A 27,734-nucleotide genomic window follows, 5' to 3' on the forward strand; every position below is an offset into this window, starting at 1 on the left:
CTGCCTCGTTCAATTTTTTTGGACCCCAAATCAATCAATAAATCAATCAATACCTCGTCATTGAAGGTAACAATGGCGACTCGGCGGAGAGGTGAAGTCTTAAGTAGAGAGGACAGTGCCCTCTGGAGGGCATCCTGAATACTCTAGAGAGAGAGAGAGAGAGAGAGAGAGAGAGAGAGAGAGAGAGAGAGAGAGAGAGAGAGAGAGACAGAGAGAGAGAGAGAGACAGAGACAGAGATACAGAGAGAGAGAGAGAGAGAGAGAGAGAGACAGAGAGAGAGAGAGAGAGAGAGAGAGAGAGAGAGAGAGAGAGAGAGAGAGAGAGAGAGAGAGAGAGAGAGAGAGAGAGAGAGAGAGAGAAGAGCATTGACATATCATTCTTTTTAATAGAAGCCTTCTAGCATTTTACGTTTCCGGACTCTGAATTCCATCTGAAATAGACTTGTCTTTTCATTTTAGGATGTGGATCATCTTTCATACTGCAAATAGATTGTGGCTCAATGTAACTGTTTGCATCATTTCCAATCCCCATATATACATTTTTAGAAATATATATATACAGTGGGCTCCAAAATTACTGGCACCCCTGACTGGCAATGCACAAAAAATAATAATAAAAATATAGAAACAATATAATTATAGAGAGAAACTCAAAATATCAAGGTGAGAAATACTGTACTGTATTAATGTTTCAATGGAACCAACAAACATCACACAATTAGTCAGAATGTCAGAATGTCAGAATGTCAGAATGTCAGTGTCACCAACAGACACACAGAGGGGAGTGGTTTAAGTAATTAGGTGACACCATCTCAAATAAGAGTCAGAGACAAATCTGACATTACATTTTTTTATGTTTTGTGTCACAGCAGGACCTGTTTAGAGAGAGGGAGGGAGGGAGGGAGGGAGGCTGAGGGCTATAGAGAGAGGGAGGTTATCTTGTCATAACTCTGTTGTTGATTACTAGATGTTACGATACAGAGTAGGTTATCTTGTCATAACTATGTTGCAGATTACTACATGTTATGATACAGAGTAGGTTATCTTGTCATAACTCAAATACACTACTACAGTTCACAAAATCTGTGTCATATACCACTGGCTGCCAGTAGTTTTCCAGTCTGAGGCAATGTGACGCGAAACTTGTTGTTTTACCACAGTTCTAGGTAAATGTTGCAAATGCATGCGTGTTACCTCATTTTTATACCCTAGCGAAACAAGAAGTGATGTAATGGCTCAATATAGTTCCTTAAGATTTAGATTCATTAAAACAAGTGGAATTAAATTCCTGGTATAATTTTGATAGATGTTTTTTACAATAATCTGTAGGGGTGAAACCCTGACTTGGAGGACATTGATTTTGAATTAAATCAGTAAATGATGTTGGTTCCATTGAAACATTAATAATGTACAGGATTTCTCACGTTGGTATTTTGAGTTTATCTCTATATTTATATTGTTCAGATATTTTCTAAGTATTGTTTGTGCATTGTCAGGGGTGCCAGTAATGTTGGAGCCCATTGTGTATATTATTTTAAATATATATATATATATATACACACAGTATATTGTGGCTGCTTTGCGTTATGTATTGGTCTCCACCTTTTTGCCCTTTCTGCTGTTGTCTGTGCCCAACAATGTTTGTACCCTGTTTGGTGTTGCTACCATGTTGTGTTGCTACCATGTTGTTGTCATGTTGTGTTGCTACCATGCTGTGTTATCATGTTGTGTTGCTACCATGCTGTGTTGTCATGTTGTGTTGCTATCATGTTGTGTTGCTACCATGTTGTGTTGCTACCATGTTGTGTTGTCATGTTGTGTTGCTACCATGCTGTGTTGTCATGTTGTGTTGCTACCATGCTGTGTTGTCATGTTGTGTTGCTACCATGTTGTGTTGCTGCCATGTTGTGTTGCTACCATGTTGTGTTGCTGCCATGTTGTGTTGCTACCATGTTGTGTTGCTGCCATGTTGTTGTCATGTTGTGTTGTTACCATGCTGTGTTGTCATGTTGTGTTGCTACCATGATGTGTTGTCATGTTGTGTTGCTACCATGTTGTGTTGCTACCATGCTGTGTTGTCATGTTGTGTTGCTACCATGTTGTGTTGCTACCATGTTGTGTTGCTGCCATGTTGTGTTGCTACCATGCTGTGTTGTCATGTTGTGTTGCTACCATGTTGTTGTCATGTTGTGTTGCTGCCATGTTGTGTTGCTACCATGCTGTGTTGTCATGTTGTGTTGTTACCATGTTGTGTTGTCATGTTGTGTTGCTACCATGCTGTGTTGTCATGTGTTGTTGCCTTGCTATGTTGTCATCTTAGGTCTCTCTTTATGTAGTGTTGTGTTGTCTCTCATCATGATGTGTGTGTTTTGTCCTGTATATTTATTTAATGGATTTTAGTAGGCCTTTTGCCTTTTGGTAGGTCATCATTGTACATAAGAATTTGCTCTTAACTGACTTGCCTAAAATAAAATAAAAATATTAAACAATATACTGTATATATATATATATATATATATATATATATATATATATATATATATTGTGTTGCTGCCATGTTGTGTTGCTACCATGTTGTGTTGCTGCCATGTTGTGTTGCTGCCATGTTGTTGTCATGTTGTGTTGCTACCATGCTGTGTTGTCATGTTGTGTTGCTACCATGCTGTGTTGTCATGTTGTGTTGCTACCATGTTGTGTTGCTACCATACTGTGTTGTCATGTTGTGTTGCTACCATGCTGTGTTGTCATGTTGTGTTGCTACCATGCTGTGTTGTCAGCATGGTAGCAACATATTACGTATATATATTACGTATATTGTTTAACAATTGTTAAATATTCTATTTAACTAGGCAAGTCAGTTAAGAGCAAATTCTTATGTATATAATATATTTATATATTAATATTATATTATATAATATATTTATATATTAATATTATATTATATAATATATTTATATATTAAAATTATATTATATAATATATTTATATATTCATATTATATTATATTATATTATATATTTATATATTAATATTATATAATATAAGGTATTTGTATATTAATATTATATTATATAATATATAATATATTTATTATTATTTACCCCTACCACCCCTCCCTTAATTGGAGCAAACTAATGGACAACAACACTTCCAGTGCCATGTTCTGACCTTTATTTCCGTTGTTTTGTCATTATTTAGTATGGTCAGGGAGCGAGTTGGGGTGGGCAGTCTATGTTTGTTTTTCTATGATTTTGGCATTTCTATGTTTCAGCCTAGTATGGTTCTCAATCAGAGGCAGGTGTCATTAGTTGTCTCTGATTGAGAATCATGCTTAGGTAGCCTGGGTTTCACTGTTTGTTTGTGGGTGATTGTCTATGTTATTTGCTTGTGTCACAGCACAGTTCTCATTATAGCTTCACGGTCGTTATTTCGGTTATTGTTTTTGTATTCAGTGTTCAGTGCTTTCTTTTATTAAAAAATCATCATGAACACACACCACGCTGCGCTTTGGTCCGCTTCATACGACGATCGTGACATCCAGTTTATTCATTCTATATACATTTTACGGACACAGTTTACATTAGTTACGTGTTGTTTTTAGTCCCATCCTTCAGCTCTACTCAACCCCTCCCATCTGTCTCTGAACACCATCCAGTCCCATCCTTCAGCTCCATTCAACCCCTCCCATCTATCTCTGAACACCATCCAGTCCTTCAGCTCCACTCAACCCCTCCAATCTATCTCTGAACACCATCCAGTCCTTCAGCTCCACTCAACCCCTCCCATCAAACTCTGAACACCATCCAGTCCCATCCTTCAGCTCCACTCAACCCCTCCCATCTATCTCTGAACACCATCCAGTCCCATCCTTCAGCTCCATTCAACCCCTCCCATCTATCTCTGAACACCATCCAGTCCTTCAGCTCCACTCAACCCCTCCAATCTATCTCTGAACACCATCCAGTCCTTCAGCTCCACTCAACCCCTCCCATCAAACTCTGAACACCATCCAGTCCCATCCTTCAGCTCCACTCAACCCCTCCCATCTATCTCTGAACACCATCCAGTCCTTCAGCTCCATTCAACCCCTCCAATCTATCTCTGAACACCATCCAGTCCTTCAGCTCTACTCAACCCCTCCCATCTATCTCTGAATACCATCCAGTCCTTCAGCTCTACTCAACCCCTCCCATCTATCTCTGAACACCATCCAGTCCTTCAGCTCCATTCAACCCCTCCCATCTATCTCTGAACACCATCCAGTCTCATCCTTCAGCTCCACTCAACCCCTCCCATCTATCTCTGAACACCATCCAGTCCTTCAGCTCCACTCAACCCCTCCCATCTGTCTCTGAACACCATCCAGTCCCATTCTTCAGCTCCACTCAACCCCTCACATCTGTCTCTGAACACCATTCAGTCCCATTCTTCAGCTCCACTCAACCCCTCCCATCTATCTCTGAACACCGTCCAGTCCTTCAGCTCCACTCAAACCCTCCCATCTGTCTCTGAACACCATCCAGTCCTTCAGCTCCACTCAACCCCTCCCATCTATCTCCGAACACCGCCCAGTCCTTCAGCTCCACTCAACCCCTCCCATCTGTCTCTGAACACCATCCAGTCCTTCAGCTCCACTCAACCCCTCCCATCTATCTCTGAACACCATCCAGTCCCATCCTTCAGCTCCACTCAACCCCTCCCATCTATCTCTGAACACCATCCAGTCCTTCAGCTCCATTCAACCCCTCCAATCTATCTCTGAACACCATCCAGTCCTTCAGCTCTACTCAACCCCTCCCATCTATCACTGAATACCATCCAGTCCTTCAGCTCTACTCAACCCCTCCCATCTATCTCTGAACACCATCCAGTCCCATCCTTCAGCTCCACTCAACCCCTCCCATCTATCTCTGAACACCATCCAGTCCTTCAGCTCCATTCAACCCCTCCAATCTATCTCTGAACACCATCCAGTCCTTCAGCTCTACTCAACCCCTCCCATCTATCTCTGAATACCATCCAGTCCTTCAGCTCTACTCAACCCCTCCCATCTATCTCTGAATACCATCCAGTCCTTCAGCTCTACTCAACCCCTCCCATCTATCTCTGAACACCATCCAGTCCTTCAGCTCCATTCAACCCCTCCAATCTATCTCTGAACACCATCCAGTCCTTCAGCTCTACTCAACCCCTCCCATCTATCTCTGAATACCATCCAGTCCTTCAGCTCTACTCAACCCCTCCCATCTATCTCTGAACACCATCCAGTCCTTCAGCTCCATTCAACCCCTCCCATCTATCTCTGAACACCATCCAGTCTCATCCTTCAGCTCCACTCAACCCCTCCCATCTATCTCTGAACACCATCCAGTCCTTCAGCTCCACTCAACCCCTCCCATCTGTCTCTGAACACCATCCAGTCCCATTCTTCAGCTCCACTCAACCCCTCACATCTGTCTCTGAACACCATTCAGTCCCATTCTTCAGCTCCACTCAACCCCTCCCATCTATCTCTGTACACCATCCAGTCCTTCAGCTCCACTCAACCCCTCCCATCAAACTCTGAACACCATCCAGTCCCGTCCTTCAGCTCCACTCAACCCCTCCCATCTATCTCTGAACACCATCCAGTCCTTCAGCTCCATTCAACCCCTCCAATCTATCTCTGAACACCATCCAGTCCTTCAGCTCTACTCAACCCCTCCCATCTATCTCTGAATACCATCCAGTCCTTCAGCTCTACTCAACCCCTCCCATCTATCTCTGAACACCATCCAGTCCTTCAGCTCCATTCAACCCCTCCCATCTATCTCTGAACACCATCCAGTCTCATCCTTCAGCTCCACTCAACCCCTCCCATCTATCTCTGAACACCATCCAGTCCTTCAGCTCCACTCAACCCCTCCCATCTGTCTCTGAACACCATCCAGTCCCATTCTTCAGCTCCACTCAACCCCTCACATCTGTCTCTGAACACCATTCAGTCCCATTCTTCAGCTCCACTCAACCCCTCCCATCTATCTCTGTACACCATCCAGTCCTTCAGCTCCACTCAACCCTCCCATCAAAATCTGAACACCATCCAGTCCCGTCCTTCAGCTCCACTCAACCCCTCCCATCTATCTCTGAACACCATCCAGTCCTTCAGCTCCATTCAACCCCTCCAATCTATCTCTGAACACCATCCAGTCCTTCAGCTCTACTCAACCCCTCCCATCTATCTCTGAATACCATCCAGTCCTTCAGCTCTACTCAACCCCTCCCATCTATCTCTGAACACCATCCAGTCCTTCAGCTCCATTCAACCCCTCCCATCTATCTCTGAACACCATCCAGTCTCATCCTTCAGCTCCACTCAACCCTCCCATCTATCTCTGAACACCATCCAGTCCTTCAGCTCCACTCAACCCCTCCCATCTGTCTCTGAACACCATCCAGTCCCATTCTTCAGCTCCACTCAACCCCTCACATCTGTCTCTGAACACCATTCAGTCCCATTCTTCAGCTCCACTCAACCCCTCCCATCTATCTCTGAACACCGTCCAGTCCTTCAGCTCCACTCAACCCCTCCCATCTATCTCTGAACACCATCCAGTCCCATCCTTCAGCTCCACTCAACCCCTCCCATCTATCTCTGAACACCATCCAGTCCTTCAGCTCCATTCAACCCCTCCAATCTATCTCTGAACACCATCCAGTCCTTCAGCTCTACTCAACCCCTCCCATCTATCTCTGAATACCATCCAGTCCTTCAGCTCTACTCAACCCCTCCCATCTATCTCTGAACACCATCCAGTCTCATCCTTCAGCTCCACTCAACCCCTCCCATCTATCTCTGAACACCATCCAGTCCTTCAGCTCCACTCAACCCCTCCCATCTGTCTCTGAACACCATCCAGTCCCATTCTTCAGCTCCACTCAACCCCTCACATCTGTCTCTGAACACCATTCAGTCCCATTCTTCAGCTCCACTCAACCCCTCCCATCTATCTCTGAACACCGTCCAGTCCTTCAGCTCCACTCAAACCCTCCCATCTGTCTCTGAACACCATCCAGTCCTTCAGCTCCACTCAACCCCTCCCATCTATCTCTGAACACCGCCCAGTCCTTCAGCTCCACTCAACCCCTCCCATCTGTCTCTGAACACCATCCAGTCCTTCAGCTCCACTCAACCCCTCCCATCTATCTCTGAACACCGTCCAGTCCTTCGGCTCCACTCCACCCCTCCCATCTATCTCTGAACACCATCCAGTCCCATCCTTCAGCTCCACTCAACCCCTCCCATCTATCTCTGTACACCATCCAGTCCTTCAGCTCCCCTCAACCCCTCCCATCTGTCTCAGAACACCATCCAGTCCCATTCTTCAGCTCCATTCAACCTTTCCCATCTATTTCTGAACACCATCCAGTCCCATTCTTCAGCTCCACTCAACCCCTCCCATCTGTCTCTGAACACCATCCAGTCCCATTCTTCAGCATACCTGTAGTCGGGAGACATAGGTTGCTGACCTCATAGGATTCCCTGGAGTGACCTGGGAAGAAAATATAGATGCAGTGGGATTGAGGTACAGCCATAGTTTGTAGACAGACAGATTGAGGTACAGCCATAGTTTGTAGACAGACAGATTGAGGTACAGCCATAGTTTGTAGACAGACAGATTGAGGTACAGCCATAGTTTGTAGACAGACAGATTGAGGTACAGCCATAGTTTGTAGACAGACAGATTGAGGTACAGCCATAGTTTGTAGACAGACAGATTGAGGTACAGCCATAGTTTGTAGACATAACGATTGAGGTACAGCCATAGTTTGTAGACAGACAGATTGAGGTACAGCCATAGTTTGTAGACAGACAGATTGAGGTACAGCCATAGTTTGTAGACAGACAGATTGAGGTACAGCCATAGTTTGTAGACAGACAGATTGAGGTACAGCCATAGTTTGTAGACAGACAGATTGAGGTACAGCCATAGTTTGTAGACAGACAGATTGATGTACAGCCATAGTTTGTAGACAGACAGATTGAGGTACAGCCATAGTTTGTAGACAGACAGATTGAGGTACAGCCATAGTTTGTAGACAGACAGATTGAGGTACAGCCATAGTTTGTAGACAGACAGATTGAGGTACAGCCATAGTTTGTAGACAGACAGATTGAGGTACAGCCATAGTTTGTAGACAGAACGATTGAGGTACAGCCATAGTTTGTAGACAGACAGATTGAGGTACAGCCATAGTTTGTAGACAGACAGATTGAGGTACAGCCATAGTTTGTAGACAGACAGATTGAGGTACAGCCATAGTTTGTAGACAGACAGATTGAGGTACAGCCATAGTTTGTAGACAGACAGATTGAGGTACAGCCATAGTTTGTAGACAGACAGATTGAGGTACAGCCATAGTTTGTAGACAGACAGATTGAGGTACAGCCATAGTTTGTAGACAGACAGATTGAGGTACAGCCATAGTTTGTAGACAGACAGATTGAGGTACAGCCATAGTTTGTAGACAGACTGATTGAGGTACAGCCATAGTTAGTAGACAGACAGATTGAGGTACAGCCATAGTTTGTAGACAGACATATTGAGGCACAGCCTTAGTTTTTGAACAGACAGACAGACAGACAGACAGACAGACAGACAGACAGACAGACAGACAGACAGACATATTGAGATACAGCCGTATTTTGTAGAAAGACAGACAGATTGAGGTATAGCCATAGCTTGTAGACAGACAGACAGACAGACAACACACCTCAGAGGTGACACTCATGCTCCCAGATATATCAACACAGAAGACCACCATGACATCCTCCAGGTTCTCGTAGTCCTGGTCTGTCTGACGGGGGAGGTAGATCACATCTCTCCCTCTAGGAGCCCCTCTAACCCTGAGGCCCACCTTGGAACCAGGACCTGAAGTAGACAGGGTGTTCTGGAGACCACAGAACTCACACAGCCACACCTAGAGAGAGAGAGAGAGAGAGAGAGAGAGAGAGGAGAGAGAGAGAGAGAGAGAGAGAGAGAGAGAGAGAGAGAGAGAGAGACAGAGAGAGAGAGACAGAGAGAGAGGTGTCCAGGTGTGAGACAATGCTGCAGTTTGAGTCTAAACCTTTTCAACAGAGAGAGAGAGTAAACTCACGGCAGTTTCCTGTGTGTTCTGTACAGAACTCAGGGAGGACAGGGCAGCACTACATCTCCCACAGTGCATTACGGGACACTGAGTGGTCTGGATGCCAGATGCTGTGGAGGAGAGGGAGAGAGAATGATGGTGTGTGCAGTGGAGGCTGCTTAGGGGAGGGCGGCTCATAATAATGGCTGGAATGGCATGTGTTTTATTCCATTGACTCCATTCCAGGAATAATTATGAGCCGTCCTCCCCTCAGTAGCCTCCTCTGTGTGTGTGTGTGTGTGTGTGTGTGTGTGTGTGTGTGTGTGTGTGTGTGTGTGTGTGTGTGTGTGTGTGTGTGTGTGTGTGTGTGTGTGTGTGTGTGTGTGTGTGTGTGTGTGTGTGTGTGTGTGTGTGACCTACACTCACCTCTACTGATATCTACGAGTCGTCCAACACTGAGAGAGAGAACATTAACATTAGCCTTCAATCTGATGCTCTGCTCTCCTCGGCCTTCCGCACCTGAGAACACACACACACGCACGCACACGCACGCACGCACACACACACACGCACACACACACAAACACTGATGAGACCCAGATACGTAACAACCATCACAGTAATAACCACTGAACCACGCATACACCCGCTATAGCCTACAGTACACTTTACCCCAGCCAACAACTTGGGCTGTATTCAGGAACAAAAGCATGTGGAGTCAATTCAGAACAAACCAAATACTCACCTCGGGCTGGTAGGGGGGGAGGCAGAGAGGAAAGAGGCGGAGGTGGGGGAGGCAGAGAGGGGCATTGGGGGTACTTCTGAGACTCAAACCGTCGAGGGGGCAAAGGTGGAGGCACTAGTCCTGGCTCTGAAGCAAGGAAACAAACATCACCATCATCAATATTATTGATGTTGTTCTGTCCTAGAGCTGTTCTTGTCTATTAACGTTCTGTATTATGTAATGTTTCATGTTTTGTGTGTGGACTGCAGGAGTAGGAGCTGAGGCTCTCACAACAGCTAACGGGGATCCTAATAAAATACCCTAAAATACCACATTATCACCATCAACATCAATATTATTATCAATATCATCAATAGTATCATCATCAATATCACCAATAGTATCAATAGTATCATCATCAATATCATCAATATTATCATCAATATCACCAATAGTATCAATAATATCATCATCACCAATATCATCAATAGTATCATCATCGATATTATCATCATCAATAGTATCAATAGTATCACCATCAATATTATTATCATCAATATCATCAATAGTATCAATAGTATCATCATCAATATCCTCAATAGTATCAATAGTATCATCATCAATATCATCATCAGTATCAATATCATCATAGTATCACCATCAATAGTATCATCATCAATATCACCAATAGTATTATTATCATCATCAATATCATCAATAGTATCATCATCAATATCCATCAATAGTATCATCATCAATATCATCAATAGTATCATCATCAATATCATCAATATTATCATCATCAATATCATCAATAGTATCATCATCAATATCATCAATAGTATCATCATCAATATCATTAGTATCATCATCAATATCATCAATATCACCAATAGTATCATCATCAATATCACCAATAGTATCAATAATATCATCATCAATATCACCAATAGTATCAATATTATCATCATCAATATCACCAATAGTATCAATAGTATCATCATCAATATCCTCAATAGTATCAATATTATCATCATCAATATCATCAATATTATCATCATCAATACCATCAATAGTATCAATAGTATCATCATCAATATTATCAATAATATCATCATCAATATCACCAATAGTATCAATATTATCATCATCAATATCACCAATAGTATCAATATTATCATCATCAATATCACCAATAGTATCATCATCAATATCACCAATAGTATCAATATTATCATCATCAATATCACCAATAGTGTCATCATCAATATCCTCAATAGTATCAATATTATCATCATCAATATCACCAATAGTATCATCATCAATATCCTCAATAGTATCAATATTATCATCATCAATATCACCAATAGTATCATCATCAATATCACCAATAGTATCAATAATATCATCATCAATATCACCAATAGTATCAATATTATCATCATCAATATCACCAATAGTATCATCATCAATATCACCAATAGTATCAATAATATCATCATCAATATCACCAATAGTATCAATATTATCATCATCAATATCACCAATAGTATCAATAGTATCATCATCAATATCCTCAATAGTATCAATATTATCATCATCAATATCATCAATATTATCATCATCAATACCATCAATATTATCAATAGTATCATCATCAATAGTATCATCATCAATATCATCAATATCATCAATATCATCAATGGTATCATCATCAATATCATCAATAGTATCATCATCAATATTATCACCATCATCATCAATATTATCAATAGTATCATCATCAATATCACCATCAATATCATCAATTGTATCATCATCAATAGTATCACCTTCCTCATCTTCTTCGTCATCATCATTCTTAGCTGCATGGAGCTCAAGTGTGTGTGAAGGATGAGGTTTGAACACGGTGACAATGCAGTGAGAGCTGATAAGAAATCATCTGGGCCAGTGTATGTGTACGTGAAGTTTCCAATGACTGACATCTTCACACCTCTGTCACTCTTCACCCCACACAGACATTTCCTCTGAGTGTGAAACTGAGTGGTTCTCTCAGCAGCAGCAGCAGCAGCAGTTTGTATGTGTGTTGAGAGATACCATGTCTGTACATTACCTTGCTGAGGGATGACTGAGATGCGGTTGTCGTACATGTGCTCTGTGACAGACAGTCTGAGGGCTACACCTGGATCTGTGGTCCCTCCCTCACCTGGAGGACTACAGGGGTACACACTCAAACCTGAACCCCCCTCATCTGACCCCCCCATTAAACTCCCTTCTGGGCTCCAGTTACACACTACGTGACTGCAGGCAAACTCCATCTGGGGGAGAACGGAGAGAGAGGGGAGGGTGGGGAGGTGGAGAGAGGCCATCAATGTAAATAATAACTTGTTCTTAATTGACATGCCTGGTTAAATAAAGGTTAAATAAAGGTTAAATAAAGGTTAAATAAAAATGTTTAAAAAAAGAGAGCGAGATGAGTTATGAGTGACCCCTGCAGAAATTACGTTCTTCTGTGGGAATTTCAGTACTTCAGCAATGGTGTTTCCTGCAGGTTCTATCATGGTTCTATCATGGTTCTATCATGGTTCTATCATGGTTCTATCATGGTTCTATCATGGTTCTATCATGTTCAAATCAAATCAAATCAAATTTATTTATATAGCCCTTCGTACATCAGCTGATATCTCAAAGTGCTGTATAAAACCCCAAACAGCAAACAATGCAGGTGTAAAAGCATTGTCCCCTAGAACAGTGGCCTCCATCATTCTTAAATGGAAGCAGTTTGGAACCACCGAGGCTCTACTAGAGCAGGCCACCTGGCCAAACTGAGCAATCGGGAGCTAAGGGCCTTGGTCAGGGAGGTGACCAAGAACCCGATGGTCACTCTGACAGAGCTCCAGAGTTCCTCTGTGGAGATGGGAGAACCTTCCAGAAGGACATTCATCTCTGTAGCACTCCACAAATCAGGCCTTTATGGTAGAGTGGCCAGACAGAAGCCACATGGTAGAGTGGCAGGACAGCCCACTTGTAGTTTGCCAAAAGGCACCTGAAGACTCTCCGACTATGAGAAACAAAATTCACTGATCTGATGAAACCAAGATTGAACTGTTTCGCCTGAATTCCAAACGTCACATCTGGAGGAAACCTGGCACCATCCTGACAGTGATGCATTGTGGTGGCAGCATCATGCAGTGGTGATATTTTTCAGCAGCAGGGACTGGGAGACTAGTCAGGTTCGAGGGAAAGATGAACGGAGCAAAGTACAGAGAGGTCATTGATGAAAACGTGCTCCAGAGCTCTCAGGAAGGTTTACCTTCCAACAGGACATCAACCCTAAGCACACAGCCAAGACAAAACAGGAGTGGCTTCGGGACAAGTCTCTGAATTTCCTTGAGTAGCCCAGCCTGAGCCCGGACTTGAACCTGATTCAAACATCTCTTGAGAGACCTGAAAATAGCTGTGCAGCTATGCTCCCCATCCAACCTGACAGAGTTTGAGAGGTTCTGCAGAGAAGAATGGGAGAAACTCCCCAAATACAGGTGTGCCAAGCTTGTGGCGTCATACCAGACAATACTCGAGGTTGTAGTCGCTGGCAATGGTGATTCAACAAATAACTGAGTAAAAGGTCTGAATACTTATGTAAATGGATTATTTCTCATTTTTTGTATTTTTTTTATACATTTTTAAAAATGTTTAAAAAAACAAACTGTTTTTGTTTTGCATTATGGGGTTTAGTGTGTAGATTGATGAGGGGGCAAAAACGATTTAATCCATGTTAGAATAAAGGCTGTAATGTAATAAAATGATAAAAAGTGGAGGGGTCTGAATACTTGCCAAATGAACTGTAGTTGGTTTGAGATGTTTTTTTTTTTAAATCATTGAAATTTGGACTTATTGATCTTTTAAAATATTGTCCCATGTAAAATATTGTTTAATTTACGAATGGTCCTTAACCAGCCCCCATAGGGATATCCAATATCAAACCAAATTGACCATGGGGATTACAATGGGGTCACACTCCTAATTGAGGATTACTTGGGTGTTGCCAGCTGTGGGCAGGATAGAAATAAATCCAACCCAAGGAAAACTGTTCTGGTTCCCTTCATTCTATGACAGACCCTTTTATCCAATCATCTTGCTAATCTCAGTTTTTTTGCATGAGACTGATTTTATGACCAAAATGATCCTATTTACATTTTTGTAGTCAATTTTGACACGAGAATCAATGTCACAATAGGCCATTTTCAAAATGAGAAGTCCATTTTTTTTTAGGGGCAGTTTCTCTTTAAGTGTGATACTGTCACTTCCTGGTGACAACTTGTCACCGTGGTTATAGACATGAGATTAACGATGATTTAATTTCACACTAAACTTAATCTTTTAAGGGAGAAAAACAAAAAGGAAGAACATATTTTTTTTTGCGAAGTTGCATGATAGTTCACTGTACTGTATCTAAAACAGAGAATAATGAATATCTTAGTTTACACACATCTGAACACTTTAAGATTATTCCCTAGAGAGAGATACAACTTCCACAATTGTGAAACGTTATGTAAAACCCCCCCAAAAAACAAGGCTATTAATATTCAACAGTTGATGTATTAGTAACTCGCCTGGTGTGTTTTAACACGGATCCACAGCATTCAGAACCTTGTCTTTCTCTCTGTCTGTCTTTGTTATACCAGAGTAAAATGTCACACTACCACATAGCTGACATTCTTGTTGTGTCTCGGGAATTAAAAACCGCTGTAACACCTGTCACAGTATCAATAGGAGATCGTGATGTTAGAAAATGTCGTGTTAGAGAACATTATGTAAAAAAAAGAAAAGAAAAGCACAGGTACCTGAGTTGTAGAAGGGTTGACTTGTAGAGAGAAAGAAACCGGTACTCCTGTCTGTTTGTCTGTCCAGCCAACTCTGAGCGTTTGTATTTGTGGTCTAAACCACCATGTTCCTGCTTGTGTGTGTTGTGTGTGACTCTGCGTGTGTGCATGTAAATGTGTGTGTGTGTGTGTGTGTGTGACAGGAAGTGAACCGATCAGTGTTGAGGTTGGTAACAGAAACTCAACAAACCAAAGACACTGTGCCTGAGAGAAAGAGGAAGAGAGGAAGAAGAAGACGTGTCAGTTATTTATATATAGCTTTTTACGTCGCCTTTTCTCCCTCACCCTACCCTCACCTTTGTCATGAAACAACAAACCATTCTACCTCGGTTTCTCCCTCACCCTACCCTCACCTTTGTCATGAAACAACAAACCATTCTACCTCGGTTTCTCCCTCACCCTACCCTCACCTTTGTCATGAAACAACAAACCATTCTACCTCGGTTTCTCCCTCACCCTACCCTCACCTTTGTCATGAAACAACAAACCATTCTACCCCAGTTTCTCCCTCACCCTACCCTCACCTTTGTCATGAAACAACAAACCATTCTACCTCGGTTTCTCCCTCACCCTACCCTCACCTTTGTCATGAAACAACAAACCATTCTACCTCGGTTTCTCCCTCACCCTACCCTCACCTTTGTCATGAAACAACAAACCATTCTACCTCGGTTTCTCCCTCACCCTACCCTCACCTTTGTCATGAAACAACAAACCATTCTACCTCAGTTTCTCCCTCACCCTACCCTCACCTTTGTCATGAAACAACAAACCATTCTACCTCGGTTTCTCCCTCACCCTACCCTCACCTTTGTCATGAAACAACAAACCATTCTACCTCAGTTTCTCCCTCACCCTACCCTCACCTTTGTCATGAAACAACAAACCATTCTACCTCAGTTTCTCCCTCACCCTACCCTCACCTTTGTCATGAAACAACAAACCATTCTACCTCAGTTTCTCCCTCACCCTACCCTCACCTTTGTCATGAAACAACAAACCATTCTACCTCAGTTTCTCTCTCACCTTCGCACTTCTCTCTCTCTCACTCGCTCTCTTTCTCATTTCTCCACCGGTCAAACCCTTCACCTACAAGTGGACTTTGACCAGATACAGATCTTTAATGAGCCATAACCAGAACACAAACCATAACACTTAACATCTAGCAGCACAGTATGTGTCAGAGAAGTCGCTCACCACAACAACAAGGAAATGGTGGAACAGTTTAGACTACAGGGTTGTGCTCAATTCAGAATGTAATCTTTATTTAACTAGGCAAGTCAGTTAAGAACACATTGTTATTTTCAATAACAGCCTAGGAACAGTGGGTTAGCTGCCTAGGAACAGTGGGTTAGCTGCCTAGGAACAGTGGGTTAGCTGGTCTAGGAACAGTGGGTTAACTGGTCTAGGAACAGTGGGTTAGCTGGTCTAGGAACAGTGGGTTAGCTGGTCTAGGAACAGTGGGTTAACTGGTCTAGGAACAGTGGGTTAACTGGTCTAGGAACAGTGGGTTAACTGGTCTAGGAACAGTGGGTTAACTGCCTTATTCAGGGGCAGAACGACACGTTTACCTTGTCAGCTCAGGGATTTGATCTTGCAACCTTTATGGTTAACTAGTCCAACACTCTAACCACGAGGCTACTTGCCGCCCAATGAGAATGTCTCCTAAATTCAAATTAAATTATTGAATTTGAATTAAATTTGAATTGAAGTAGTAAACAGGATACAGATTTGCAATTTGAATTAAAGGAAAAATAATTGAATTATGTGAAATACAATGAAATTCAAATGACTCTTCAATTCTCTATCATCAGATCAAATCAAATCAAATGTATTTATATAGCCCTTCGTACATCAGCTGATATCTCAAAGTGCTGTACAGAAACCCAGCCTAAAACCCCAAACAGCAAGCAATGCAGGCGATGAAGCACGTTGGCTAGGAAAAACTCCCTAGAAAGGCCAAAACCTAGGAAGAGACCTAGAGAGGAACCAGGCTATGAGCGGTGGCCAGTCCTCTTCTGGCTGTGCCGGGTGGAGATTATAACAGAACATGGCCAAGATATTCAAATGTTCATAAATGACCAGCATGGTCAAATAATAATAATCACAGGCTGAACAGTTGAAACTGGAGCAGCAGCACGGCCAGGTGGACTGGGGACAGCAAGGAGTCATCAAGCCAGGTAGTCCTGAGGCATAGTCCTAGGGCTCAGGTCCTCCGAGAGAGAGAGAGAAAGAAAGAGAGAAAGAGAGGATTAGAGAGAGCATACTTAAAAATTCACACAGGACACTGGATAAGACAGGAGAAGTACTCCAGATATAACAAACTGACCCTAGCCCCCCGACGCATAACCTACTGCAGCATAAATACTGGAGGCTGAGACAGGAGGGGTCAGGAGACAATGTGTCCCCATCCGATGATACCCACGGACAGGGCCAAACAGTAATGATATAACCCCACCCACTTTGCAAAAGCACAGCCCCCACACCACTAGAGGGATATCTTCAACCACCAACTTACCATCCTGAGACAAGGCCGAGTATAGCCCACAAAGATCTCCGCCACGGCACAACCCATATACAAATATACATAAAACATCAAACATGTTGTTATATACATGCATATAACATTTTGCTGAAACAATTTATTTTCATGACAAACTCTTAAAATGAATGATCAAGGAAAACAAGCTAGCACATAACGTTCTGAGAACCTTATGTTTCTTAGAGCTTGGTGAGAGATCCCACAACATTCTGAGAATGGTGCAGGATAGTTGCTTTGGAACATTCTCAGCACATTTAACGAACTTAACGGCAACATTCTTGGTATTTCATTACTTTAAACGGAATATTTCCTAACATGTCAAACATGGTTACAATCAATTACATTTTTAGTAATGTTCTAGGAACGTTCTCCAACTGGTTTGACATTGGGAAGGTTCTCAAATAGTATGTTAAGAAACAACGGTCTTCTGTGGGAATTTCAGTATTGTCAGCATAATGTTTCCTACAGGTTTCCTCATGGTTCTATTTAAACTAATGTTTTCAAATTCATAGAAAAAAAACACAAGAACAGTTTAGTAACGTTCAGAGAACATTCTAAGAATGTTATTTAAGAACATAAACATCTTGTTCCCAGCATCAACAAAACTCTATCTATCCTGTTTTTATCTATAGTCTGTTTGAACAGACTAAAAAATGAACAGCTTGGTATTAGGTTCGACTCTCACCTGACGCCATGCAACAATAAAAAATAAATGTGTTTGCATGATTTATGCCTAAGCAAATTAATTTCCATGTGTCCTATCTGTGGAGATGAAAACACTAAGATAGTTGTGTTATTAAATGTCTTATGAAAACAGCATTTCTTAATTACCTTTAAATAACCTGCAATTTCCGTTCTCAGAACCTTAATAAAAACCTTTCAGGAAAACTTTCAGGGAACCACAGTAAAACATTTTCAGAACCTGCCTGCAACATAAAAGTTAACGTTCCGTAAAACAGACACATTTTTCACTTCTGACCAAAAAAAGTTCAGTTTTACTGAACTTTTATGAACTTTTAGGAACTTATGGCTTTGTTCCCAGAACCAGTGGGAGAACCCAGGACCAGTCTCTCTTTCTTTCTCTATCTCTCTCGGAGGACCTGAGCCCTAAGACCATGCCTCAGGACTACCTGGCATGATGACTCCTTGCTGTCCCCAGCCCACCTGGCCGTGCTGCTGCTCCAGTTTCAACTGTTCTGCCTGTGATTATTATTATTTGACCTCGAAGGAACCAAATGTGCTAGCTGGGTATATTTCACTAATCACTTGTTCAATATGGGGAAAATACTACATTCCCAGAATGCATTAGTTTAACCCTCAAGTTTACCCCGAGGGCCTTCAAAAAGAAGCAAAACAAATGAACTTTTTGGTGGATATATAATTGGCTATTCAAAGCACTACAGTTAAAAGAGTATATGAACATTGTTTCCAGAGAAAAGTTATATATTCTTTGTTATCTGGACCTGTCAGATTCAATGAAACTCTCATGTTCTATGACTGAGTGGAAGTAATTTGAATTGCACTAAATTAAAATCTACTTTCTGTCACTCAAACTCAAATTCTACATCCTGTAGGGTGTGGCCAATTCAATTCCAATTTCAACTCATGAGTTGAATGAGAGTCAATTTAAAAATTCTGAGTTGAGGCCAACCCCTGATAGAATAACATTCTACCACAGACACAAGCCACTTTGCCAACATGTACTTGATTAGTGTTACATCTGCTTGTTTTACTACTGATGGTGGAAAGTGCAGTTAGTTGGTCTTCCCTGGAAGAAAAGCATTTGGATATTTTTGATTATCTCCATTAAGTACCAGTATCTTGTCTTGAAAGTGCAAGAATCTTACAGTTCTGAACACGGAAGTAGGATTAGAAACGAGTGTTTGGATTTTGAACATTTTTTCTGAGTAAAGATAACCCGACCGAACTGAATAAGCAGTTCTCATTCAACAAAAATTTTTCTAAACTACAGTAGTGTCGTGTGTTTTTAAATGAGTGCTTAACCTTGGCTATTGTGGAGATTTTCGGTAGTGGAGTACCAGGAGGAAACTGTTGCGGACCAGAGATAAAACTATGTAGAAAAGGTTTGTATGTAGATAGATATACTGATAGCTAGCAATAGTTTGCCCCAGTATGTTGACGATTAGTATAATGTCTCCTCTCTATCGCCCAGGAAGCTCCGATTCAGAAGCTATCTTCATGTACTCCCCTAAAGAACAAATGTGGACATTATATAACGTTTGCTGTTTAACCTGTTACTCCTGCCCCCTACTTTTTCAAACATTCTGTTAAAAATCGCGCAACATTTCAGCGCCCTGCTACTCATGCCACTTCAACCCATTGTTAAACGTGAACCACATTTAATGGGGCTGAGGTTGCAATACCTACAGCTTCCACACGATGTCAACAGTCTTGTCATTTGCCGACGATTTGTTTCTTGGTCAAACAGACACAAGGCAGCGCAGTTCTTCCGGTCTCCGACCGGATATTTTGGTTGAGATTTACCCGGGCATTATTTCCAGACGTACAGCTATAGAATATACATCGCCTCGTGATCAATTTGATCGCTTATTAATGTTTACTAATACCTAAAGTTGCATTACAAAAGTATTTCGAAGTGTTTTGTGAAAGTTTATCGTCAACTTTTTTTATTTTTAAAAATGTCGTTACGTTATGAAACGCTATTTTTTTCCTTGATCACAGTCTTCATAGATCGATATCTAGGCTATATATGGACCGATTTAATCGAAAAAAAAGACCCAATAGTGATGTTTATGGGACATCTAGGAGTGCCAACAAAGAATATGGTCAAAGGTAATGAATGTTTTATATTTTATTTGTGCGTTTTGTGTAGCGCCGACTATGCTAATTATTTTGTTTACGTCCCCTGCGGGTCTTTTGGGGTGTTACATGCTATCAGATAATAGCTTATCATGCTTTCGCCGAAAAGCATTTTAAAAATCTGACTTGTTGCCTGGATTCACAACAAGTGTAGCTTTAACCTGTTAGTCCACTAGGGGCATTATTTCATTTTTGGATAAAAAGACGTGCCCGTTTTAAGCGCAATATTTTGTCACGAAAAGATGCTCGACTATGCTTGGAATTGATAGTTTTGGAAAGAAGACACTCTGACGTTTCCAGAACTGCAAAGATTTTCACTGTGAGTGCCGTTGAACAAAAGCTTCAGGCAAAACCAAGATGTTTGAGTGCCCAGGAAATGAACAGGATTTCTGAAGCTACGTTTTCCATGATCGCCTTATATGGCTGTGAATGCGACAGGAATGAACGGACACTTTCTATCGTTTCCCCAAGGTGTCTGCAGCATTGTGACGTATTTGTAGGCATATCATTGGAAGATTGACCATAAGAGACTACAATTGCCAAGTGTCCCGCACGGTGTCTGCGTGGAAATTGGTGCGCAAAAGTCAGCTACCAGTATTTTTCCATCCGAATCAGAGAAGAATGCAGGCTTCCAGGGACGGCATTTCAATGAAGAGATATATGACAAAACACCTTGAGGATTGATTCAAACAACGTTTTCCATGTTTCAGTCGATATTATGGAGTTAATTCGGAAAAAGTTTGACGTGTAGGTGACTGAATTTTTGGTTAGTTTCGGTAGCCAAATGCATAGTAACAAAACGGAACGTTGTGTCCTACACAAGAATCTTTCAGGAAAAACTGGACATCTGCTATGTAACTGAGAGTCTCCTCATTGAAACATCTGAAGTTCTTCAAAGGTAAATTATTTTATTTGATCCCTTTGCTGGTTTTTGTGAATATGTTGCGTGCTAAATGCTAACGCTAAATGCTAAGCTAGCTATCACCACTCTTACACAAATTATTGATTTTCTCTGGTTCTAAAGCATATTTTGAAAATCTGAGACGACAGGATTGTTAAGAAAAGGATAAGCTCGAGAGCAGGCATATTTATTTCATTTCATTTGCGATTTTTAGAAATCGCTAACGTTGCGTTATGGTAATGAGCTTGAGGCTGTAGTAACGCGACCGCATGCGGGATGGGGCGGACTATGAGGTTAATTCAGTACCCTGCATGTGTATTTTAATGAACGTTTGAGTTTAATGAGTGCTATTAGCATTTAGCGTAATGCATTTGCATTTCCAGATGTCTAGATGGGACGCCTGCGTGTCGGGTAGGAGCAATAGGTTAATGTGAGTTTGAATCGGCTTTAAAGGCTCTGCATTGGTCGTGCAGCATTTACTGCGATACGGCCTCTGCAGAAGTCAGGACATTCATACTTCTTGTGCTTCGCAGACCTGTTGTCAAGGCAGTGAGTTTGTGTTTATACAGGATCTCCCTTCCCCACCTACCGTTAACCAATCATGCCCATGCATGAGCTATACAGAGTCCTCCACATTGTTACACAATTTGAGGGGGCACAGCGATGCATGTTGGGGAATAATCAGAATTAGTTGGGTAACATAGCTAAGATGTTTTATATTCATTATATGCTTGTGAGTTACTTCTCATCAGAATGTTTATTTTTGTATAATACTGTTCGCCATTTGCAGTCATCTGTTCTCTGTCAGGACTAAGTTACTTGGGCCGATGAGAGGGGAGAGGTCAAGCGTGTATCTCTTGGCTCCACAATGTCTGTGTGCCAGTCACTGTGATCTTGTCAAGGAGGGATGTATTTGATATATGCCTGTTCATGAGGATTTGTTTTATGGTCCTGAGAGTGAGAAAATAACATAGTTTAGGAGACAAAGCTGAACGATAATTTATAGCCAATGCTGTCTGGCTATGTGTGTCTTTGCTATAAAGGATCTCAGTTACAATGTGCAAGGACTCTCAGAGAATTCATTTATAGACACTGAATTGATCTGAGAGTCACAGGGTTGTGATGGAGATCATAGTAATTAAAGATGGACTTTATGATAACTCTGACTTGTGTGTGGTTTGCTCTCATGATTTGGTAAATACAGGACATTTCCACGACATGCGGTAAAGGGCTAAACCTTCGGAGGTTCCGCAATTACATCACACCATCCATATGGTTCCTCCGAACACATTTTAAAATCAAGCATAAATGGGCTCCTCCAGAGGAGAGTTCTACTCAATTAGTAACCCGGTTAGGACTGCTCAAACCAAAGTTCCCAATCAACTGATTGCAGCATTACCACAAAAAGGGAGGAGGCAAGTGGAAGAGGAGAAGGTAGAGAACTTGTTTTTTTTCCCCTGCCATTTATTAAGATCACAACATTTCCTTAAAATTAACATTACAAATAGCAGGACGATTTGGAAAGCCATAGTCAATAGGTTTTCAACTTGAGCTCACATTCTGTGGATACTATGCGATTTGAAAGGTTAAAAATGTATGTCAAACATCACAGCACAATTATAAAAATATATGGCCAAAGGAGTGTGGTGTACCATCAATTGTGAACTGAACATTACTTGACCTTTTGTTGTTCTAAATTTGTTTGTTGAGATTTATTTTTTGTGATATGTTTGTTTGTTTGGTTCGCAAAAATTTTCTAGCCCAAAGACCACTCACAACCCGCCTAATTAAGAAGGAATATTGCCATAACTTGTAACTACGTTAAAATAAAATTGTGGGGGGGATGGATGGACGGACGGACTATGACATGAAGTAAGAAACTAATTTGAATATGTGGGCAAGAGAAAATATTATTTTCCCGTATTACACTCGCCAGATCATTTTCCATCAATCGATGTCGACTTAACTCGCTTGACTGCAATGATTAAGCAATAATGCACAAATGGGTATGGTATAGACTAAGATACAGTAGAATAGGATAGAATACAGTATATAGATATGTGATAAGTAATGCAAAATATGTAAACATTAGACTAATATACCACGGCTAAAGCCTGTTCTTAAGCATGACGCAGCGCACAGTGCCTTTATACAGCCGTTAGGCGTGGTATATTGGCCATAAACCACATACCCCACAGGGTGCCTTATTGCTATTTTTTTGTCATACCCATGGTATACAGTCTGATATACCACAGCTTTCAACAAATCAGCATTCAGGACTTGAACCCCATTTATTTTTGTAAATAAATCCCTTTTGTGCATGTGCATAACTATAGATACATCTGACATGAGAGCTTGAGTAATGAAAGTTGGATCTCAAAATCTCTGAGCAAGAAACACTTGGACAAACTTTAAAAAAATAATGTTAGGCTATTTTATGGCAATTGTGCCATCATTATGTTATTACTTTTATTAATCTACCTAGCTACATTTACATTTATATTTAAGTAATTTAGCAGACGCTCTTATCCAGAGCGACTTAGAATGTTTCTCCATATATTGGTCTACAGTGCATTTGAAAAGTGTTCAGATCCCTTCTCTTTTTGGGGGGGTCAGGGAGGTGACCAAGAACCCGATGGTCAAAAGCTCCAGAGGTTCTCTGTGGAGATACGAGAACCTTCCAGACGGACAACCACCTCTGCAGCACTCCACCAATCAGGCCTTTATGGTAGAGTGGCCAGACAGAAGCCACTCTTCAGTAAAAGGCACATGACAGCCCGGCTTGGATTTTGCCAAAAGGGACCTAAAGACTCTCAGACCATGAGAAACACGATTCTCTGGTCTGATGAAACCAAGATTGAACTCATATCTGGAGGAAACATGGCACCATCCCTACGGTGAAGCGTGGTGGTGGCAGCATCATGCTGTGAGGATGTTTTTCAGCGGCAGGGACTGGGAGACTAGTCAGGTTCGAGGGAAAGATAAACGGCTCAAAATACAGAGAGATCATTGATGAAAACCTGCTCCAAAGCGCTCAGGACCTCAGACTGAGGCGAAGGTTCACCTTCCAACTGGACAACGACCCTAAGTATACAGCCAAGACAACGCAGGAGTGGCTTCGGGACAAGACCCTGAATGTCTTTGAGTGGCCCTGCCAGAACCCAGACATAACCTCCTCTGGAGAGACCTGAAAATAGCTGTGCAGCGACGCTCCCCATCCAACCTGACAGAGCTTGAGAGGATCTATAGAGGGGAATGGGAGAAACTCCCCAAATATTAATCAATCAATCAAATGTATTTATGTAGCCCTATGTTATCTTCTGACCCACAGGGAATCTCTATACTATTATTCTGACATTTCACATTCATAAAATAAAGTGATGATCCTAACTGACCTAAAACAGGGAATTTTTAGTAGGATTAAATGTTAGGAATTGTGAAAAACTGAGTTTAAATGTATTTGTCTAAGGTATATGTCAACTTTACTTCAACTTCCTACTTCAACTGTATATATTTAAACAAAAACACACGTTTTTCACATACCTCCAATGGAAACAATGTTATCCAGTGTGTACCACTAGTGGGAGATGCAGGAGCATTAGGGGATAGTGTCTGCCTCCAAAAAGAGGAAGAAACTGCCCGACTGAAAAACAACCGTATCTCCTGTGTCTTCTTTCTCCCTGTTTTTAAATAGTACTTTATTATCTGTAGGAGGATCTCATGCCTGGGGATTCTGATTCAGATTCTTGGGAGCTCGTCCGGGATTGGCGTCACCTTCTGGAGAACGCTGATCCAGTGATTCAGACATCCGGGACAGTGTGACCTGTTTATCTGTGTGACCTGCAGGAAGGTTAAAGAGAGGCCATGTCAGATGATGCGAGGAATGGCCTGGTGTGGGACATTAGGAAGAGTCTGGTGTGGGACATCAGGAAGAGCCTGGTGTGGGACATCAGGAAGAGTCTGGTGTAGACATTAGGAAGAGTCTGGTGTGGGACATCAGGAAGAGCCTGGTGTGGGACATCAGGAAGAGTCTGGTGTGGGACATCAGGAAGAGCCTGCACAAGCCGACAGCAGATGATCCTGGCTTGGACCAGGGGCTTTGGACCAGAGCCACAGACTAGGGGCTTGTACTAGGTGCATGGACCAGGGGCTTGTACCAGGGGCACAAAGCTTGGAGAACTATGTTCTTTGATTAAATTACTTTTGTAGTTAATTTATATCATAAACATACATTTGATTAGCTAGCTGATTTCGAGTTGATAGCAAGCAAGCTCAAGTTATTAGGTATGCTAGCTAACGTTAGTTGCTACTTGCTATCCATAAGATCTTAACATTTAAATGGTTGCAGTTGTCTAATATGTCACACATTTTAGTGTAGAAGGGTTGTTATAACGTTTTGAAAATGTGTCTCATGATTTTTGTGCCCTATTCATGATGTTAGTGTCAAACAATTTCCAAAGCAGGAAGGCTTGTGCTAGCTAGCTAAACTCAGCAAAACAATAAACGTCCTCTCACTGTCAACTGCGTTTATTTTCAGCAAATTTAACATGTGTAAATATTTGTATGAACATAACAAGATTCAACAACTGAACAAGTTCCACAGACATGTGTCTTACAGAAATTGAATAATGTGTCCCTGAACAAATTGGGGTTCAAAATCAAAAGCAACAGTCAGTATCTGGTGTGGCCACCAGCTGTATTTAGTACTGGAGTGCATCTCTTCCTCATGGACTGCTCCAGATTTGCCAGATCTTGCTGTGAGATGTTACCCCACTCTTCCACAAGGCACCTGCAAGTTCCTTGACATTTCTGGGGGGAATGGCCCTAGCCCTCACCCTCCAATCCAACAGCTTCCAGACATGCTCAATGTGATTGAGATCCGGACTCTTCACTGGCCGTGGCAGAACACTGACATTCCTGTCTTGCAGGAAATCACGCACAGAATGAGCAGTATGGCTGGTGGCATTGTCATGCAGGAGGGTCATGTCAGGATGAAACTGCAGGAAGGGTATCACATGAGGGAGGAGGATGTCTTCCCTGTAACACACAGCGTTGAGATCGCCTGCAATGACAACAAGCTCAGTCCGATGATGCTGTGACACGCGGCCCCAGACCATGACGGACCCTCCACCTCCAAATCGATCCCACTCCAGAGTACAGGCTTCGATGTAACACTCATTCCTTTGACGATAAACTCGAATCCGACCATCACCCCTGGTGAGACAAAACCGCGACTCGTCAGTAAAGAGCATTTTTTGCCAGTCCTGTCTGATCCAGCGACGGTGGGTTTGTGCCCATAGGCTACGTTGTTGCCGGTGATGTCTGGTGAGGACCTGCCTTACACCTGGCCTACAATCCCTCAGTCCAGCCTCTCTCCTGTTGTCCTCCTATTGCGGACAGTCTGAGCACTGATAGAGGGATTTTGTGTTCCTGGTGTAACTCGGGCAGTTGTTGTTGCCATCCTGTAACTGTCCCGCAGGTGTGATGTTCGGATGTACCGATCCTTTGCAGGTGTTGTTACACGTGGTCTGCCACTGAGAGGTCAATCAGCTGTCCTTTCTGTCTCCCTGTAGTACTGTCTTGGTCACATCTGCAGTCCTCATACATTTTTGCAGCATGTCTAAGGCACGTTTACGCAGACGAGCAGGGACCCTGGGAATCTTTCTTTTGGTGTTTTTCAGAGTCAGTAGAAAGGCCTCTTTAGTGTCCTAAGTTTTCATAACTGTGACCTTATTTGCCTACCGTCTGTAAGCTGTTAGTGTCTTAACGACCGTTCCACAGGTGCATGTTCATTTTTAAAACCCTTTACAATGAAGATCTGTGAAGTTCTTTGGATTTTTGCTAATTATCTTTGAAAGACAGGGTCCTGAAAAAGGGACATTTCTTTTTTTGCTGAGTTTATATAGGCAGCAGCCTCTATGTGCTAGTGATGGCCTTGAGATAGAAGCTGTTTTTCGGTCTCTCGGTCCCAGCTTTGATGCACCTGTACTGACCCCAACTGCGGTGCAGTTGTCGAACCAAGCGATGATACTGCCCGACAGTATGCTCTCGATTGTGCATCTGTAAAAGTTTGTTAGTGTTTTAGGTGGCAAGACACATTTCTTCAGCCTCCTGAGGTTGAAGAGGGGCAGTTGAAGCTTCTTCACTACACTGTCTGAGTCAGTGGACCATTTCAGTTTGTCAGTAAGGTGTACCCCGAGGAACTTGAAGTGTAGTGTACCCCGAGGAACTTCTCCACTGCGGTCCCGTCGATGTGGATAGAGGCATGCTCCCTCTGCTGTTTCCTTTGTTGACGTTGAGTGAGAGGTTATTTTCCTGGCACCACACTCCCGGAGCCCTCACCTCCCTGTTGGCTGTCTCATCATTGTTGGTAATCAAGCCTACTACTGTTGTGTCATCTGCAAACTTGATGATTGAGTTGGAGGCGTGTTTGACCATGCAGTCATGGGTGAACAGGGAGTACAGGAGGGAACTTCACACGTACCCTTGTCGAACCCTAGTGTTGAGGATCAGCGAAGTGGAGGTGTTGTTTCCTACCTTCAACACCTGGGTGTGGCCCGTCAGGAAGTTCAGGACCCAGTTGCACAGGGCGGGGTTCAGTCCCAGGGCCTCAAGCTTAGTGATGAGCTTGGAGGGTACTATGTGTTGAATGCTGAACTATAGTCAATGAACAGCATTCTTACGACTGAAGCGTTTGAATGTATTTGTTACCTTTTGATAGCTCACTTGGTAGAG

The 27,734-nt window shown here is 42.3% G+C and overlaps 1 protein-coding gene and 1 long non-coding RNA gene across 3 annotated transcripts in view; one reads left to right on the plus strand and one right to left on the minus strand.

The window, feature by feature from the left end:
- The window catches only part of LOC118392615 (circularly permutated Ras protein 1-like), a 33,476-nt gene extending 17,597 nt beyond the window's left edge, over window positions 1–15,879 (minus strand). The window contains exons 1-9 of one of the 2 annotated variants that reach the window (XM_052459186.1): window positions 15,742–15,879; window positions 14,677–14,919; window positions 11,946–12,150; window positions 9,854–9,979; window positions 9,535–9,627; window positions 9,139–9,239; window positions 8,755–8,961; window positions 7,482–7,532; window positions 54–143 (exon numbers count right to left, since the gene is read on the minus strand). In XM_052459186.1, coding sequence (XP_052315146.1) covers window positions 54–143; window positions 7,482–7,532; window positions 8,755–8,961; window positions 9,139–9,239; window positions 9,535–9,627; window positions 9,854–9,979; window positions 11,946–12,150; window positions 14,677–14,919; window positions 15,742–15,780 — 1,155 coding nt within the window. In that variant the 5' untranslated portion in view covers window positions 15,781–15,879. Of the gene's footprint in view, window positions 1–53; window positions 144–7,481; window positions 7,533–8,754; window positions 8,962–9,138; window positions 9,240–9,534; window positions 9,628–9,853; window positions 9,980–11,945; window positions 12,151–14,676; window positions 14,950–15,741 lie in introns of those variants that run through there. The other variant, XM_052459187.1, reaches the window with a different exon arrangement.
- On the plus strand, window positions 7,547–8,705 carry LOC127906657 (uncharacterized). The gene is made up of 4 exons (XR_008062257.1): window positions 7,547–7,763; window positions 7,797–7,961; window positions 8,028–8,159; window positions 8,193–8,705. It is a non-coding gene; the product is annotated as an uncharacterized LOC127906657 (long non-coding RNA).
- Window positions 15,880–27,734: the final 11,855 nt, after the last annotated feature.

This window comes from Oncorhynchus keta, chromosome 13 (assembly GCF_023373465.1).
Source record: "Oncorhynchus keta strain PuntledgeMale-10-30-2019 chromosome 13, Oket_V2, whole genome shotgun sequence".
Taxonomy (NCBI): domain Eukaryota; kingdom Metazoa; phylum Chordata; class Actinopteri; order Salmoniformes; family Salmonidae; genus Oncorhynchus; species Oncorhynchus keta.